Source organism: Polistes fuscatus, unplaced genomic scaffold, assembly GCF_010416935.1.
Source record: "Polistes fuscatus isolate 324 unplaced genomic scaffold, CU_Pfus_HIC Scaffold3, whole genome shotgun sequence".
NCBI lineage: Eukaryota > Metazoa > Arthropoda > Insecta > Hymenoptera > Vespidae > Polistes > Polistes fuscatus.
The window spans coordinates 13,426,320-13,444,817 of NW_025113107.1; the positions used below are offsets into that span (position 1 = coordinate 13,426,320).

An 18,498-nucleotide genomic window follows, 5' to 3' on the forward strand; every position below is an offset into this window, starting at 1 on the left:
GGGTTTGGCCTGTTATCTCGTCTTCATCGATCACTCGGAACAACGATTAAATTCATCGGATTTATCGAGCTCGTTGTCGCTTCGATGAATACACAAAAAGAAATGGAAAAAATACAAAATAAAAAAAATATATATATATATATATATATATATACAAATAAAGAAATGAATCCCGACGCGGGGAATCTATGCTTTTTTTTAAATTACTTTGTTTAATTGGATCGATTATCGGTGAAACGATTAAAATAAAATTTAATCGAAAAAGAAAAAAAGAAAAATAAAAAAAACAAAAGAAACAAATAGCAAATAAACGAAAAAAAAATAAGATAATTACAAATTGACTCGTTAATACTCTTATCGATAAACGCATCATCGTACGTACGTACATACATTCAAACGCGATCGATACACACACAAAGAGAGATGAGAGAGATTTTATTTATTTATTTTTTTTGTTCGTTTGTTCCCTTTCTTTTTTTTTTGGTCGTTCCTAGAGTGAATTTATTCCGATAGAAAACAGACGATACAAATAAACGTGAAAATATTTACGATCCTAGCGGAATAGTCGAATAAAACGATTTGTAATCTATGGTTGTGTGTATGCTTGTGAATAAGTGTATATACATGTGTGTCTGTTATATAAATTGCATATGTTACTTTATCCAAACACACGTATTGGAGAGATAGGGATAAAAAGAGAGAGAAAGAGAGAAAGAGAGACAAAGAGAGAGAGAGAGAGAGAGAGAGACATATTAACACACAGTTGGTAGAGACTCTACTTGGTATATTGACGTGACCGATTACGCCCCAACGAACATTCGCTGTGCATTAATGACTCATCGGCAAAGAGTTAACGTTCCATTTACCGTTTCCCCTTTCGCGTACTAAGCGATAAACGTTATGCTTCTTGTCCTGAATTTACTCACAAATTTATATTAAACTTTCAAAGTATTAATCCGGAAAATCGTCCTTAATATATATGTATATATGTATATATATATGTATATGAAAAAGTATTTCAATTAAAAGTTATTATACGCAACCCTGAACGGAATTTCATGAAATCTTATACACGATGAAACGTGATGTTACTTGTCCTGAATTTCTTACAAAATTTCTACTAAACTTTGATAATATAAAAATCAAATATATTGTTCTTATATAAAAATAATAAAAAAATAAAGTATGTATCTCTCTCTCTCTCTCTAAATCAAAAGGAATATAAAATAAATTATGATTGTACTATCCGAACAACCCTTTCATATATAATATATATATGGGAAAAGTTTTCTTTAGACGATTGAAATACGATGCAATATCGATAGTAACACGTGTTACTGCAGTAACACGTACAAAGAAAGACATTTCTGAAAGTTTTCTTCTCAATGTATTTCTTCTTTGTATATGATTTTCTATTTTGTTTTTTTATTTTTTTTTGCATTAGATATAACAGATATTTTTATAACGTTCAATTGAGATAGTAGACAAGCATCGTGAATGTTGAAAATATATTATAAATTTGATATCGATAAGATCAAGAAAAGCAAATGATGCTTTCACTATCTTTTCTACGCACGGCATACATTTTTTCTTCCTTCCTGTTTTTAATTGTAAATTTTTAATGAAATAATTATATTGCATCAAAAAAAAAAAAATGAATATATTTTTAATACTAATAGAATTTTTCACGTTAATCCTCTTTCTCTTTCTTTCTTTCTTTCTTTCTTTCTTTCTTTTCTCGTTGTCTTCTCTTCTGCCTACGTATGACCTCGATAATAACAGTTATGAAACTTGGCCGCGATAGTGAAAGTAGCGTGTACAGGACGTTTCACAATGACGTTACCAAAGAGTTTGGGCCCCAACTCGACAGCATCCTCGAGCAGAGAAAAACTTATCGAATCTATCGAATTATATGTTTACCGACTATCGGTTATATCAGATTTAACATTAAAAAATCGATTATTATAATAAACGCGTGTGAGACAAACAGACAAAGAAATTTTGAAAGATACAAAATTATCTATTTCAAATCAAAAATATATTTCAATCGTAAAATAATTTAATATGTGATCTAATCATTTTTATATTTTATTTTCACTAGAAATTTACAAATAAATCAATAAATTTCAATCGTATTAGTTAAATATCATTAACATCAATATTATTAACGAACAAATAAATAAAATAAAATATAATTCTATACAATCACACAAATTCACATATCTTAATACGATAAAATCAATAGTAATCATAATAATAATAATCAACAAAACACATCGTAACCCAACGATATCTTAAACCCAGATTAAATCATTATTAATAGACTAACCGTAACTAAAAATAATAATTCTTATCAAAGATAATACAAAATAATTATTTGGAGTAAGTTATCTTGTAAAACTACATTAAAAAAACGACTAGACTAGCTAGGCTGCTGATAACGATTATTCGTGGATTACTCTGGAAGGATTCCGAAAGGAGACTACAAAAGGGGAATTTCAAATTCGTGATTCATGCCGGTTAGAGGAGAGCGATTCTCGAAATAACAGGCGAGCAAGAGGATACTCCGAGCAAAGTTAAAGAGAGAGAAAGAGAGAGAAAGAGAGAGAGAGAGTCTCTTTGAAGGGAGAGTAACGTTAAGGGCTGTGCCTGCCTGCCTGGTCGTTCTCTTTTCAAGGGTGAAGCCCGCACGGGTGACGGCAGGGTAAAACCGAGCAGTCTGGCAAAGTTGCGCATTCACCACCCTCCCCCACAGTCGTCTCCTCTTCTGTCGCAGATATTTAATATGCCCGAGGTGGGATTATATTCCATCTTTATCTCTCTCTCTCTCTTTCTTTCTCTTTCTCTTTTTCTCTCTCCCCCACCCACCCCAACCTCTCTCTTTATATACGTATATTCATCTATCTCTCTCTTACCCGCGTATTTTGTCTTTTTTCTTTTTCCTTTCTTCCACACACCATACATACGACGGTTGCATCGCATACGCAGCTTAAAGTAACATCCGACCAAGCTGAAGGGGACGCGGGGAAGGTTCGTTTTATTTTAACACATGGCCCGTAAAATGCGATAAGCTTCTCAAGTCTCCTCTTCTTCTTCTTCTTCTACTTCTTCTACTTCTACTTCTTTTTAAAACAGAGGAAAAAGATCCAATCTGCGACTAAAGTATCTCACTTATTCTTCACCTTCCACGTAAGTGTCGAGACCCTAAACACCGATTATTATCACGGTTTTCGAATTGAGAAAGTATTAAGGAAATTGTTTCGACAAATCAGATTATTGATTTCCTTTTTTTTTTTCTTTTTTTTTCTCAAACACGATCGATAACTATTCATTAATCCCTACTATTCCTAATGTATGAAATTTATCAATTTTATGAAATTACAAGCATGACAAAAGACAAGGAGAATATGAAATGAATATGAAATGCGAATCGATGAAGAAATTTGACGTTGACGGTAGTTGGGATGATCGATTAGGCGAGTACTTACTTAAGATAATTAGTCGATCGTTATAAGATTAATTGAATGCTTCACTTTACTTTGCTCTTTTCTCTATTTTCTTTTCTTTTCTTTTCTTTTCTTTTCTTTTCTTACTTTTTTTTTTCTTTTTATTCCTCGAACCAAGAACGTCATTCGATAGGGAAATAAACTGGGAATTCGTGAGCGTGTACATGCACATGCATGCGTGGTGCTTATATACGTGTAAGTACTGTCCTGTCTGTCACATGCAACGATTATATACCTTACGATGAGACGTAAAATACGGTAATTAGTACGCAGGCCTTCGCACGTACTTCGTCTTCACTTTGCACGCTTGTAAACTACCTGTCTGAAGTGCTTATGAGTTACGATAATTACTCTCAAAAACGCGATTTACATTAAAAACGTAATCTAAATTTTATATTCTATCCAATATTCTAATCCATTTTTATATTCTATCTATCTTTCTTGTTCCCTTCACCACCACCCCCCGCCCCTCCCCCCCCTTTCCGTCTTTCTATATTTATCGACAGATTTTTTTTTATCGAATTAATTAATTTTCACAAATAGTAAAATTATAAAACCTAAGTCTCCTAAAAACGTTAAAGTCAATCAAAATAATTTAATACTTGTCTAAAAATTCTTAATCCAAAGAGTAAAATAAAATCTGTCTCATCTTTTCTCATTTCTCTACCCTTTTTTATCCACCGAAACTTATCGACAAAATATTCACGCGAATTTTTCAAACAAAAAAACAAGTTATAATTGAAAGTTAATTTTTTAAGAAAAATAAGATAAATGTTAGAGTGTCAATCAATAATATTGATCGATTATATTTGATAAGTGATATGAGGAGTCACATATATTACGAGTACTCATTTAAAAAGGACATAACGAAAATAAATAAATCAACTAAATAACTCATTTAAATATAACATTTTGAGCATCGTCACTCTTTTATCGTAATAAAACAAAAAGAATATAATTTTTATGAGTCAGTTACAACGACTCGTTGATCGTGACTGATCCTCAACGCTTAACGGCTCCACGACCTCGATTTAGGTAAAATAAGCGGAAATTGGTTAGGCACGTGCATGCCTTAATACATACTACACGTCCACACACAGATATATATATATATATAGTACATATATACACCCACAAATCTGACGTAAACGTAGCAAACTCGAATGAGACTCGTTCATACGATATTGTTCAAGCTCTAATCTCGTTACCACGCTTATATACTCTCAAACACAACAAAATACTTATGCATTTAAACGCCATTGCACAGATATGTATATCAAATACATCTGTTGGTATATAAAAGAACAATTTAAAAAAAAAAAAAATAAAGATATATATGTAAAATGAAGAGGGGAACACTATCGAGAGTGGAACGAAAACACGAACTCATTGTTCACACTCTATTTATTATCGCGGCCTTTCGAATGACAAAGAACATGATTGTTATCTAAAAATTCATTTCATTTTATTTGATTTAATTGAAAACGTGATTTTGTTAAACTATCTTGTATTTCTTACGATTTTATATATAAAAAGAAATAAAACAAAAAAAAAGAAGATTGTACTCGTTTATTTTATCAACGATCGATAATGAAGGGAAACATGTTACCGAACGATGTTAAACAAGTATTTTTTCTTATATATATATATGAAAATTAAATTTTGAAATAATATATTCTGTTAAATATATTTGTGTGTATAGACGTATGTAAAATTAATTAATTATTGTAAGAAATGTTACTAATTTTGTATCAAATACTTTTGAATAAACTGTATATAGAAAATTTTCTAAATTTTAATGCGGTTCGACAGAATAAATATTTCTTCGTTATTATTAAATTTAAGAAGACGATGCTCGTTCTTGGAATATTCTTAAAAACAATGAGTACTATAATAATATATTTAAAAATAAATATTAATAACATTGCTTGAGAATACGACCATTATTTTCAGTCTCGTATTCTTTCGCATTGAAATAATATTAAACATGGTCAAGTTTTCTGTCACTCACCGAACATGCACTGCAAATTATATTGTACAGAATACAGGAAACATTGGTGCCAACCTGTGTCAGAAAAATGTATACTATTAGTAAAATAAACTACGTATGCTTATATGTCTGTTCGACATATCTTTGGATAATTCGACATAAAATATACAAAAATATTTATACGCATATAAAGAAAATAATAATCTTACCTATACATTTATCCGTAAAGTAGAACAAGACTGGTTGACTATAGAGAATAATTATGTGACTACTAAGAATTCCGAAAGCTTTCAACAGCATTACCTACAAATGAAAATACATGTTAACGACAATCAATTACAATAATTACAATAAAATCAAATAAATTATCAAACAAATTACAAATAATATATTGCTATAATAAATCTTAGAATACTCGTATTTTTAATTGAATAAACCATTTGAAAATATCATTATTTGTTATTGCCAAAATAAGTGCATTCTAATTAAAGAATCTTGATGATTCATAAAAATCATCGCTTATTCGGCTTATATAAAAATACAAGAATAAATCAAGCGTATAAAATTACATTTATCTATCCATCTTGTTGTTGTTGTTGTTATTTTTTCCTACCAACATAATTAAAAAGAAACAAATAAATTCTTACAAAACAATCGCGTAATTAAAAGGCGTGAATAAAAATAACAGTAAAAAAAAAAAATGTGTCAGGTTTAGAGACTAATCGTATCCATTACGTACTGGCAACTGTAACAGATTGAATTCGTTTATACATAGATAGATAGATAGATACGTACATATATCTCAAAAATATCTATGAGCTATTTGATCATACACAACATATTTATTCACAAGCCACTAGCCTAGCAACCGTTTATTCAGTTATTGCTGTTAACAGCATGTTCGTATTGTACACGAAAGTCAAGGTCGTTTGACTTATCTTTAGAAGGTCAACTTGTTTTGTTTATAATATTTAATGCGTAATTGGCAGCGCTACGAAATATCTAATACACAACCGGTTTCTCTTTCCCTATGATTATAAATTAGCTAAAAGACAAAAAATCTAACAAATGATTTAAGATAATCTAAGAATAAAAATATATTACTATACAAGGAAGTTAAATAATAAATCCATGTTATCTAAGTATTCGACTATTAATAGAAAAGAATTTCTACGACAAATTGTTCTCACTAATGCAACACACACACACATACAACACACACACACACATGTATAATCTTCAAATAACATAATTCGCGTAAAAATGTAAATAATTTAAATAGTAATCTGAGAGATGATATTAAAACGTACCAAAATCACTAAAAGTTAGAATTGGTCTCCTTGCGCTTAACCTCTCACCAATCCATGTATCCACCCACCCCCGACACAGGTCTGACATTTCATCCAGTCTGCAGATAATATGCGTTCCCGGTCATGCTCCCGCTATGCTCACACTTATATGTAAGAATGATCTGAGCAAGCGATAATACAACTGGCGCCGCCATTCACTACCGTCAATTCTTACCGAAAAAAACGTCTTCGAATTTTCTTCCCTAATTATCATCCTTACGACACAGAGAAAATATTAATTAGAGTTAACGACAATCATCCTTTTATTACAACTTATTCTTCGTGTACTATCTTCTACTAACACCCGACCACTATTTTCATTTCTTACCACAGATTAAATACTCTATAGATTTAACGAGTATTCACATTTTTGTTTACTATGCAGTTGGAAGGAGGCTGTCATTATCATTTTTCTATCGCGTTCTACATTACCGACCATTTCTTTTTATTCTTGTTAAAAAAATAATACAAAAATATTATTTGATAATATATATTCAAAATATGTAACTAAAGGATTCATCGTTACGCTATATTTTGAATATATTATATTATTAACAATATCACACACGGATTTAATTCTATCACGTGATCCGATGCACACGCACACATATACATCGTTTAAAATCGTGTTTCATATTATACAATATCATATTTTTTTGTTAATTTCTAATTTTTCTTATCCTAATTTATTTTATATGCTTTTTTTTATTTATCTTACTATATAAAAATAAATATATACAGTAAAAATATATTAAGTTTTATGTTGCTCAAGGAATTGTTTCAATAAATTATTACTTAATGGAATTGTCAAACATTCCGTACCATCCTTGTTACGTTTAGTTCGTACTAATTTGTGATCTATGAATTCTGTTAGTTGTGCTCTCAGAGCTAAATCAGTACTCACAAGAAAATTTTCTCGTGCTATTCGATATAAATCCTTAAATGCCATTCCTAAATAAACAATACAATAAAAAGTTTAAACACATAAATAGAACATTTGTTTCAACGATATTTTAAATTTAATATATATATCCAAACAATTACCTGTAAAATCACTATTATTACTATTATCCAACTGATGTTGTATTAAAAGTTTATACATTGCTCGAGCATTTGATGTTAAAGACAGGTACACATTGATGAGGGATGATAAAGCAAGCGTTCCACTGTGTTGTATTAATAAGGAACTTTCATACGAAGTTTCAGCTTCATATGGCAAAAGCGTTGTAGTATCCCACCAATAAAAATTGTATTTTGAATGCTTTGTATGATCCCACACTAAGTCAAGTGAATATATAATTAAATATCTATATATATTCTCAAAAGAAATTAATTATTTATTTAATTTATATTACTTACTAAGAGGTGCATTTATATGATCGATAGATGCCATAATACAAAAATTAGGTATTCTGGCAAGAGTTGAAAGTGCATCCTGGGCTTTGTTAGAGCGCAGCATTATACCGTCTATATTATGAATTAATAAATATAATCGGTCTTTCGGATTCTTCTTTAATACATTGGTAATAAGTTCGATGCATTCAGTTATAGCAGTTGGTGCACTCAATTCTAAAATATCTATTATTATGCTATCGAAAATCTGAAAAATTATATTATTTTATTAAATAATACAAATTTATATAATGTAATATTATTGTAATAATAAAAATAAATGTATCTTACATCTTTGATCGTTAAACTAGGAAAAAAGCCATCGACTACTAAAGTTGGATGATTGGAAATAAATTGATTATGAAAATCGTTGATTAAATTCCTTTTCGATCCCAAACCATACAGCAAAAGAGTATATCCTTCTCTAAAATTAAAAAATCATCTTTACAAATACTAATCAAGGACCTGAGAATATTTCTTTTTATTCATTTATAAAACTTACTCCATAATAAAATACCACATAGGAAAGAAATCATGATAATTTTTTGAGAGTGAATAAATAAGTTTCTTATGCGTTGTAGTAATATGATCCTGATTAGCCAATAATTCTTGCAATTTATCTTTAGTAAAACGAGAATTGCGAAGACGAGCGAGCGTGTGATTGGACGTAACAACTTTCTGTGATTGATTCTCAAAATATTCATCGGTTCTCATATGCTAAAACAAATAAAATTCTAAATATAATTCATATTAAATAAAATATAATGTTTACTACATTTTTATAAAACTTACGTAATCTTTGCAAGGAATTTTATATTTAGTCTGCGATCTTTTCGGAGTACTAATTACTTTAGATTGTAGTTTGGTTCTATGCTGCATAATTTTTAAATTAGATTTTTTGATACAATCTTCATCGTTACTCGTGTTAGAATGATCACTGACTTCTTCGTACTCCGACTCTGTTTCCATTTCATCTTCTGAAGGTACATAAATGCTTTCTTCTGATACACTTTCATCATCGCTGGATATTACCACTACCTCTGATAACAAGATAGTCTTTAATTATTAAAATATTTTTTTCAAATGTTAGATAATCAAATAATCCTATACATTAGGTAATTGGTTAACTAACAATTTGGGTAGCGAACATTGTCTTTGAATGGATTATGTTTGTTAACCGATCACCCATTATACTGCAACACAAAAAATAAAAAGAAAGTATATGTCGTACCTATTTTAGAATAACTTTTTCTCTCATTGATTGATTTATTATTACTATTGCGTTTTGCACTAGCAGTTTTGCTAGTTTTAACTTCGGCTACCTGAGACTTTTGTTCTGTGGATGACATACGAGACAAATATGCTTTTTGTACCATACTGTTTTTCTTAGGTGTTTGAAACTGATACATATTCTTACCGCTAACATCATTTTCACTAAATAATTCTAAAACAATACATATACAAATTAATACAATTACATATAATAAAAAGATTTAAAATAATTAAGAATTAATCAGTTATGGTAATTACCATACCAGTTGGTTTTTGTATATTTTCACTAATATCTTCTAAAAGGTTTTCTTTTTCTATTGAAGAATCAATTAACCTATCTTGTTGTATTTCTATAATAATTCAAAACGATAAATAAGGTTATGTATTTACTCAAGTAATGTAATTTTAATACTTATAATTAATATTGGTGCAATTAAGAACATTTTTTCTAAATAAAAAATCTAGAAATATAAGAAAATACATACGTTCAGTCTTATGAATGTTTTCATGCTCAGTATTGTATGCCTTTATTCTCGATGAACGTCGTAAATTTCCACTACTTTTCGGCATTTTTTCTCGTTTTCTTTTAATAATTATATAAAATAAATTTAAAACAATGCAATTATTTTTAATACATTATTAAATCGTTGTCTTTATTATCACAATTATGACACAATCACACCTAGAAAGTAAATTTAAAGTTGTTTTAGATGGTACAGGTTAACCAACTGTGAAAATCCAAAAGTTCCTAGTTAAAAATCTAACTAGATATCTAGAATTAAAAAACTACGAAATAAATATTTAAGAATATTATAATAATTTTATTTATAATATTAAATCTTTATCGAATTAAATATAAATAAATTATTGCAAAATTGGCTTCTGATAAATGTCTGATCACAGATTATTTTTTTCATTTTTTTTAAATTACACATGATATTAGTATTTTAGCAATTTTATATAAATGAATTAGAGTGTGCGGGTGGCGCAGTGTCATTAACGCATCCCTTAGAGTTTTTATATAAATTTTTACAAATCCCTGCTAATTATTAAATTTCTTAAAAATATTGATACAAAATGATTTTGTATTTGTGATATAATTATTGACATATTTCATTGTTTATGATATACAATATTAATAAACAAATAATAGGATTTATAAACATGTAAGTATATTGCATTGTTGTTTATTAATTGCATTGTTGTTTAATAATTACTTTGTAATTGCATATTAAGATTTTTTTTTCTCTTATTTTTCTTAGTATTATTATTATTTAATTTAAAACAGATTCAATGGAGACAGAGAATTCAGTTATATTGGAGACTTGCGAAAATGACTCGGTTTTACTTCAGACTGTTAAAAATATTGTTAATCAAGATCAACATAATGAAATAGAACCTGGAGAAGAAGAATTCTTTTTAGTAACCGATGTTGAAAATGAGCATCAAAGAAATATGAATATTAGTAACGAAGAGTCGATATGTAATCTAAACGAATCTTTAGAAAGAATGTCGTTGTCAAGATTATGTAGAACTTGCGCTAAGGTATATGACCACTTTGTTCCAATATTTGAAGGAGAAGGCATGGAATATTCAATATGTGATAAAATACACAGATATTTACCTATACATGTAAGTATATTTTTAATTATTTTCAATTATCTTATGATATTTATATTTAGAGTTTTAATATTATATTACAGATTTCTGAGAACGACACACTACCTTTGAATTTATGCTATCATTGCGCAGCCATGTTATTAACATGGCACGGATTCATAGAAAGATGCATGAATGCGGAACGCAAATTACTTGAAATACAAAACTCATTTGAAAACAAGCAAGTAAGTTTTTATTAAGTATATCATATGGATAATTTTTTTTTTTAATAAATTATTACTTAAATGATTATTTTAAAATCTTATCTAGTACTTTCAACCACAGTCAACTTATGAATCAGAAATTCTACCAGAAATGAATTTACCTAATGTTACAGACAAAAATTTTGTAAGTATATATATAGTTTCATATTTTTATCTATTTGTACAATGTTTTATGATATATATTTAATATTATAACAGCCCAGTCAAGAAAATGAAGTTAAAAATGAGGAACATAAAGAAGAAGCTGCTAATTATTTAAGCAGGTAATTATTTTGTTTACAAATCTATTTTACATTACTGATTTTCTAGTTTTTTTCACTTAAAGATCTGCATTCATCGAACGCATCTACAAATTTAGTCACAAATCTTGACCATTTTCTAGATCCAGTGGCAACCGGACAACATTTAAAATGTTCCTGGAGATGCACAATATATTTTGGAAGCCATATAAAAAGAGATGCCAGCTACAGCAAAAGAAATCAAATGCGGGTGGAGATTGTAATTCTGTTTGGATAGCTGTAATGGATACAACGCTTGACCATCATTCTTCGATAGCCGATTTACAACAAAATAATGATGTAGAAGTAAAAAAAGAAATATCAGAAGAGTACAAACAAAATAATGCCACAATTATGGATCGTGAACAAAATACGTGTATGGTAACATTTCTTCCGAATGTAAATAGTGAATCACAGAAAACCAACACGTGTAAAACTTCCTTAAACGATACTAAAGATTCTAACGAACAGATAAAAAAGCAAAAAACTTATTCCGATATACAGGAATCATATCAATGTATCGAGTGTGGAAAATTTTTTAAATTAAAAGATTCTTATTTAAGACATATGAGGATACACAAGGATGAAAGGCCTTTTACTTGCCATGTATGTGGAAAACAGTTTCGTGATTCCGGTGGGCTTTCAAGACACTTAAAAGATGTACATGCAAAGCTTAAAAATTTTACGTGCGATATTTGTGGCAATTCGTTTGCATCTAAAGCTACGAGAGATGATCATCGTCGTACGCACACAGGAGAAAGACCTTACATTTGTGACTCCTGTGGTAAAACATTTAAATCTAAAGCCTCACTTTATATTCATAGTAAACTGCATACTAATGAGTTCCCGCATCCATGCAGTTATTGCAATAAAAAGTTTCGTAGACGTCAAGAAATGTTAGCGCACGTAACAACGCATACAGGAGAAAAGAATTATGGATGTGATATATGTTCGAAAAGATTCAGAGTCAAATCTGAACTGGTAAGGCATAAGCTCGTCCATTCTGAAACTAAACCATTTGTTTGTGTCAAATGTGGATTGGCTTTTCGTCAAAAGCGTTATTTAAATTATCACATTAAAAGCAGACACGTCGATTTACTACAAGTGGAATAATGCACTACATAATTTGTTGTAAATTATATGTATAAATGTAATTGATAAAAAAAAATGTTTCTTTTTTTAATAAGAAATCTTCAATTTCTGGAACTTTTGCATTGTTACCTGAAATATACATAATTATAGATACGTATATATTTAATAATGATACGATATACATTTGATAGAGAGTAAACATTTTGTAATATATAATTATAATAATACCTCATATTATAATACTGACGTACTTCTATAGACAATTTACTAAATTTACATATTTCATTTACCTTATAAATTTGCGATATCTTTCTAAGTTTCATTCTCTGTAACAAGTCAATTATTTTATGCAACTAATTCTATATTAATATTATAAGTTTTTGTATACGGTTTCCAATTTGCCCTTTTAACTACCAGAATGACTATCTTTGGTGATGGTGTAAATGGCATTGGATTGATCGAAGAATTGCTGTGAACAATTTTGTACAAAATTAGGAATCTTTAAAACTTAATTACACCTTGTAATTAAAACAATGAAAATGTATATTTTTATAATGATTAACTCATACGTAAAAGTAATAAATAATTAGTTAAGTTTGTGTAGAAAACATTTATCTTTCGAATGAACCTTTCATCATGAAAAAATCGAATAAAAATTGCGATCGTGACGCATAGAAAGAAAAAGTCTTTAAAAAAATATATACACTGGTATTTAAAAACACTTGCATTAGCAATTAATATATAAATAAAAAAACAAATAAATACGTCTCGATATAAGTGAACTTTGTCTTTTGTTATAAAATAGAGACGAAAGGAGAAGGAGAAGTAGGAGAAGTAGGAGGAGGAGGAAGAGGAGGAGGAGGAACGTAACGTATCATTAGATGAAAAATTGTCGTGCGTATTTTGAGATCTCTCATATGAGATTGTGGAAGTAGTTGTAAAACAACCTTGCGTGGGTGCACGTAATACATCGAAAACTCTATTTATAAGTAGGAGAACAGAACGGTGTTTTATTATTATCCGAAATAAAATTGGTTTTAAGAACGGCGGGAAGGAACGACGAGCTCGGGCGAAGAAGAAAACGCGACGGTTTCTTGTATTTTATAAATATCGTTTTTACACACGCACGAATATATACATACAAACACAAGATCGCATTTATACTTTTAGAGACCCTCCAGACGACGCACGATATTGTTGTATTCTCAAAAGAACAAGTTTAATTATATTAATCAAATTCTTACGAATATTTTCTACATTTTTTGTTCTACCTTCTGTTTTATTAGCTCAATTTAATTAGGATGTTTCACGTATTATTATTTTTGAGAAGTAGAGTCTCAAGATTGGAAAAAAAAGAAAAAAAACAAAACAAAACAAAACAAAAAAAAAGAAAAAACACAAAAAATACGTAATCCCATAAAGAGGGAGGTTCCAACGTGCATCTAATTAAATACGGCCCTGGCAAGTAACGTTTAGACAGGAATTTTCTATTTAAAGAAGAAGATAAGGAAGGATCGTAAAGTTGTTTCGACGAAAGTAAATGAAAAGGGGAAAAGGAATGATAAAGAAAAAAAAAAAAAGAAAAAAATCTGAAATTAAGTTTTGGTTGGAAAAGATTAAGTGGAGAAGGAGGAGGAAATGGAGGAAGTAGAGAGTGAGAGAAGAGGGTCAGAAAGAAACGGGAGGAGGAAATATATTGATTTCTTCTAGTTTCGCGAGTAAACGGACATGCGTCGGGATTCGGATCGCTGCTGGAAGTTGACGGAAAGGAGGTGTGACCATACTCGCGAACAACGTAATGTTCCTTCCGAATTCCGTTAAAAAGAAGATACTCCTTAAAGTATATTTCCTTAATTACTTTGTTTTTAATTGCTTATTTACGCGCCACGTATTTTAATTTTAAATCGATATCTCGAATGGCATCTTTTTACCCGCCTCTTCCTCTCTCATACCGATCCTCGATATATCTCGAACATCCTCGAAAAGGATAATTATTTTAATTCGTCGATTCAAGTGCGCGGGAAACCAACCGACAATTCAATTTCATTCATGTTGAAACGTGATCAAGTTTTTTTGTTCATTAAATACACACGTAAATTATATAAAAATTAATTATTACATTTTGGAATTTTATCATAAAATTAGAGTTATTGATAATTAATCAATGTGTATTTTTATCGGATCAGATTTTTTTTTTCTATGTTAATTCGGTATAAATAAAATATTGTTATACTTAAAATGAATGGTAACACAGCGAGTTTCTAATTTTATTTTTATTATATTCTTTTAGTTATAGTGTTAAAAAGAAATAAAATCTTTTTTTAATATATGTGCACTTATCATTGAATAAAAAAAAAAAAGAAATATCTTACAATTAGTAAGTATAGTTCTCGACGGTTCAACTTTAAAAATAGTAGTCATACTTCAAAAATAAAAATACACTCGCGTAATTTTGTTTTAAACGAAAATATAATGTCATTGATATGAATACTTTTTGTTTGCAGTTAATCAACAATTTAAGAAAGAAGAAGCAGCAGATTTCGGCGAAGAAAATATGCCGATTTTAATAAAATTGTAATTTGGTAACTCGCGAGAAAAGAGATTTCTTTTTTTTTCGATCATTCTTGTTTCGCTTTTTTGCTTCTTTTCTTCAACAAAATAATCAAGAAGACAACATGCAGCGTGTTCTTAGTTTTCAAATGGCTCGGGGATTGGGCGAATCGAGCGAATTCGTAACGAAACGCATGTGTTTTTCCTTCCTTTTCTCAGTTGGATTTATTTGTCTACTTTGTGGTTTCTTACTTGGTCGATTTGCTTCTGAAAAGTCGATAGAATTTCGCGCTCAAAGAAAACGACTCGAATTTGACGGTAATGGATTAAAACATAACGAACATCTTCAACAACTTTTACTACAAAAATTAGGAGAAACATCCTACCAAACGTACCGTTTTTTTTTTTAATATTATATTTTATAATTCGTTGTATATTATCAAATGGTTAATCAAATTAATTGTTTATCAAACAGGAGTTGGACAAATTCCGTCAATAAAGAGATTGAAACTTTAAAAATTGGTGAAGAATTATCCGGTTTACCGATTTTTCATCAAATTGTTACAAATGGTTCTTTTGTTCTTGCTACTTCTCGCGGTTTTCGAGAACGTGGTGAGTTTATATTATTTATAATTATTTATAATATTTTATAAATATATATATCAACAATTTTTCATAAATTCGTGTTACTATGATATTTGAAAAATATTAATATTTGTAAACATTCAGACAGGTTCGTGATTTTATCCGCAAGTGGAAATGGGATTGATATTGCGTTAGAGTTGGCAAAAGTATTAAATGAAATACGGGTGGAATACAACTGGACACCACGTCGCACGCTCATATTTTGTTTATTCTTGGGTTCTTTAGATATTTGCCCCACTATGATGTCTAATTTTATACGTCATAAAATTGTTGCTTATATCGCTTTATATGACGACAATTTACAAGGTTGATCCATATTTGTATAATTAATATTTCAATTAGAATAAATTAAGCGATTTGAAAACCTTGCTTTTTGAAAACATTACTAATTATTTCTGTGTGTTACAGATAATGGTAATTTTATCTCTGCCGGATCAGATGTGATACAATCTATCATTCTCCAAGAAGTTGGTATCATCAGAAATTTAAATTCTCCTCAAAACCATAACGTATTCGATCTGAATAATCAAGCATATCAGAAAGTTTTATTTCCACGGCTCGCATTAGATATTCCACATGCCGTCATTTCCTTTATGGTAAGTGATTTCTTAATGCGTACATGAATGCATATATTATTTATTTTATTTAATAAATATAAATTTACAAAAATTTTTATATATTATTCATCTTATTTCTCTATTTAGAAAAACAACAATACTGTTAACAATGAAAGTTTCAAATCGCATCGTATTCCTTTAATGCAATTAATAGGCGACACCATTTGGAGATTATCCGAGAGTTTAGTCTTTCATTGGAATGTTAAATACTTTAACAACACCATTAACAACGTATTGGAAACCATAAATGTATCCAAGTTTTTGGATATAAAAGGTACTTTATGATTATTTTGTATAAGATATTAAATAATTATTATAATTATTTTACTTTAGATGAAATTAAAGAGAACGTTGAGAAATTAATGTCTGGAGTACTAGAACTTAACCGAAGGATTGATACGACTGATGTTAGCAAGTAAATACGTTTGAAATCTTGTGATTTATTTATACAATATTAACATTATTATTGACTATTGTACTTTTGTTTTTTAGGTCCTTGGATACAAGAATATTAAACGACATATTAATGGACTTGGATAGAGCGCTTTTGTGTCCAGACAAATATTTTCGCTCAAAGACTGACTTAGCGTCATTTCACACGTTGTCAGAACAATCACCATTCATGTTGAGTTATTTAAGCGATTTACAAAAATGTTATGATTCAGCTGTTCAATTGCTACAAGAATGGTAATCAAAAAGAAAAAGAAAAAACTAAAAAATCTAACAAAAAATAGTAGAAGAAAGTTAAATATTTATATAGAAAAAAATATGTATATTTACATTTCAATAGACTGTGGTAATGGGAAAATATTACCACTGAATGCAGACTGCTATCACAAAACGATGTATTGTAAACTTTTATAAAAAATAATTTCAAATGTAAACATTTCTATACAAGTTTTTAATTTTCATTTTTAACGATATACCAATATGAAAGATTTGTATACTATTTGAATATATGTAAAGAAAGAAAAGAAGGTAGAAAATATAACATTTATCTGAGATTGATAAAAATAATGAATGTACCTCGTATCTTTGTATCAATGCATGCTGGATGCACCGTATCTAATTTCCCTTTCAAATTGGGAAGCGTCGAGGGTTCCTTCAATAGCTTCGCAATTTGGATTAAAAACAGAATAAGCACTGAGTTCACCTTTTTTTCTAGGTCTCGATCTCGTATTTAAACAAATTAATATTAACGCAGATATCACAAAATAAACAGCTCCAAATTCAATTTGTACTGCAATAATATACAAAACAATCCATAGGGAAAAATATAGAAAATATATTAACTTAGATAATAAATGACACTGAGCATTATCTTCCGTCTCATCTTCCAAACTATCTAAATCATCTGCACTCTCTAAATCCCCTATTTTTTCTTTAGATATTATTTTTTGGTTTGTGGTTTCAACAGGCTGAAAAAAGGATTAAATTAAAATCTTTTGTAAACAATATTTAATTAAATAAAGATAAAAACATTTCCGTGAAATACCTGGCATAACTTTTCCGTCTCTTCGTTCGGTAGGTCGTTCGACAGTCTTAAATTTACATTAGAATTTTCATTCCACGATAAAATACCTTTTATCGAACTTTTAACCGATTCTATCATTTCTTCTCTATGTTTTTTACGCCTGTAAGCTTCGAGTCTTGCCTTTATCATTTTCTTTTAAACTTCTTTAAGTTACACGTTGAAATCATTTATTTGCGTATACGCCATTTTGGCGAACGTAAAAGCGGGTACGTATTAATAATAAATTGTCGCTGAAAAGTGTTTATTTCCCCTTGTCTCTGTTCATTAAAAAAATATGATTATTAAATGTATTATTTTTTAATAATGAACTTATAACAAATAAAAATAAGTTTGTAACGTCAAATATTAAATCAAATATAATTTAAAAATGGCGCATTTTATAGAGCATCC

The 18,498-nt window shown here is 29.2% G+C and overlaps 5 protein-coding genes across 18 annotated transcripts in view; 2 read left to right on the forward strand and 3 right to left on the reverse strand.

Annotated features, from left to right (window-relative positions):
* LOC122520018 (speckle-type POZ protein) overlaps positions 1 to 6,927 on the reverse strand; it is a 78,352-nt gene extending 71,425 nt beyond the window's left edge. Inside the window, exons 1-3 of one of the 4 annotated variants that reach the window (XM_043639895.1) lie at positions 6,807 to 6,927; positions 5,706 to 5,799; positions 5,518 to 5,571 (exon numbers count right to left, since the gene is read on the reverse strand). In XM_043639895.1, the coding sequence (XP_043495830.1) occupies positions 5,518 to 5,571; positions 5,706 to 5,796 (145 nt within the window). In that variant the 5' untranslated portion in view covers positions 5,797 to 5,799; positions 6,807 to 6,927. The remainder of the gene's footprint in view (positions 1 to 5,517; positions 5,572 to 5,705; positions 5,800 to 6,806) is intronic. The other 3 variants (XM_043639897.1, XM_043639896.1, XM_043639898.1) reach the window with 3 other exon arrangements.
* Positions 6,928 to 6,971: 44 nt separating this feature from the next.
* On the reverse strand, positions 6,972 to 10,215 carry LOC122520017 (origin recognition complex subunit 2). 4 transcript variants are annotated; one of them, XM_043639893.1, is made up of 10 exons: positions 9,995 to 10,215; positions 9,773 to 9,859; positions 9,469 to 9,681; positions 9,030 to 9,277; positions 8,740 to 8,954; positions 8,529 to 8,661; positions 8,205 to 8,445; positions 7,890 to 8,123; positions 7,750 to 7,796; positions 6,972 to 7,060 (listed from the first exon to the last, which is right to left on the reverse strand). In XM_043639893.1, the coding sequence occupies exons 1-10, from the start codon at positions 10,077 to 10,079 to the stop codon at positions 7,049 to 7,051; spliced, it is 1,515 nt and encodes a 504-aa protein (XP_043495828.1). In that variant the 5' UTR covers positions 10,080 to 10,215; the 3' UTR covers positions 6,972 to 7,048. The 4 variants fall into 4 exon arrangements, with proteins under 4 accessions (XP_043495828.1, XP_043495825.1, XP_043495826.1 ...); XM_043639890.1 differs by lacking the exon at positions 6,972 to 7,060 and having other exon boundaries at positions 7,582 to 7,796; XM_043639891.1 differs by lacking the exons at positions 6,972 to 7,060; positions 9,773 to 9,859 and having other exon boundaries at positions 7,582 to 7,796.
* A 411-nt stretch (positions 10,216 to 10,626) lies between these two features.
* LOC122519480 (zinc finger protein 480-like) lies at positions 10,627 to 12,828 on the forward strand. 2 transcript variants are annotated; one of them, XM_043638954.1, is made up of 6 exons: positions 10,627 to 10,675; positions 10,798 to 11,141; positions 11,213 to 11,353; positions 11,439 to 11,516; positions 11,591 to 11,655; positions 11,775 to 12,828. In XM_043638954.1, exons 2-6 carry the CDS (start codon positions 10,803 to 10,805, stop codon positions 12,781 to 12,783), a joined length of 1,632 nt encoding a protein of 543 aa, XP_043494889.1. In that variant the 5' UTR covers positions 10,627 to 10,675; positions 10,798 to 10,802; the 3' UTR covers positions 12,784 to 12,828. The 2 variants fall into 2 exon arrangements, with proteins under 2 accessions (XP_043494889.1, XP_043494888.1); XM_043638953.1 differs by lacking the exon at positions 10,627 to 10,675 and having other exon boundaries at positions 10,772 to 11,141.
* Positions 12,805 to 18,328, reverse strand: LOC122519483. 2 transcript variants are annotated; one of them, XR_006304297.1, is made up of 4 exons: positions 18,070 to 18,328; positions 17,601 to 17,992; positions 13,053 to 13,231; positions 12,805 to 12,891 (listed from the first exon to the last, which is right to left on the reverse strand). XR_006304297.1 is itself a non-coding variant. In XM_043638962.1 (3 exons), the coding sequence occupies exons 1-2, from the start codon at positions 18,235 to 18,237 to the stop codon at positions 17,615 to 17,617; spliced, it is 546 nt and encodes a 181-aa protein (XP_043494897.1). In that variant the 5' UTR covers positions 18,238 to 18,328; the 3' UTR covers positions 12,907 to 13,231; positions 17,601 to 17,614. The 2 variants fall into 2 exon arrangements, 1 of the variants encoding a protein (XP_043494897.1); XM_043638962.1 differs by lacking the exon at positions 12,805 to 12,891 and having other exon boundaries at positions 12,907 to 13,231.
* Positions 13,516 to 17,471, forward strand: LOC122519481. 6 transcript variants are annotated; one of them, XM_043638955.1, is made up of 8 exons: positions 13,516 to 14,854; positions 15,267 to 15,703; positions 15,788 to 15,924; positions 16,042 to 16,263; positions 16,366 to 16,553; positions 16,662 to 16,848; positions 16,908 to 16,989; positions 17,067 to 17,471. In XM_043638955.1, the coding sequence occupies exons 2-8, from the start codon at positions 15,438 to 15,440 to the stop codon at positions 17,263 to 17,265; spliced, it is 1,281 nt and encodes a 426-aa protein (XP_043494890.1). In that variant the 5' UTR covers positions 13,516 to 14,854; positions 15,267 to 15,437; the 3' UTR covers positions 17,266 to 17,471. The 6 variants fall into 6 exon arrangements, with proteins under 6 accessions (XP_043494890.1, XP_043494891.1, XP_043494892.1 ...); XM_043638956.1 differs by having other exon boundaries at positions 13,516 to 14,602; XM_043638957.1 differs by having other exon boundaries at positions 13,516 to 14,557.
* Positions 18,329 to 18,498: the final 170 nt, after the last annotated feature.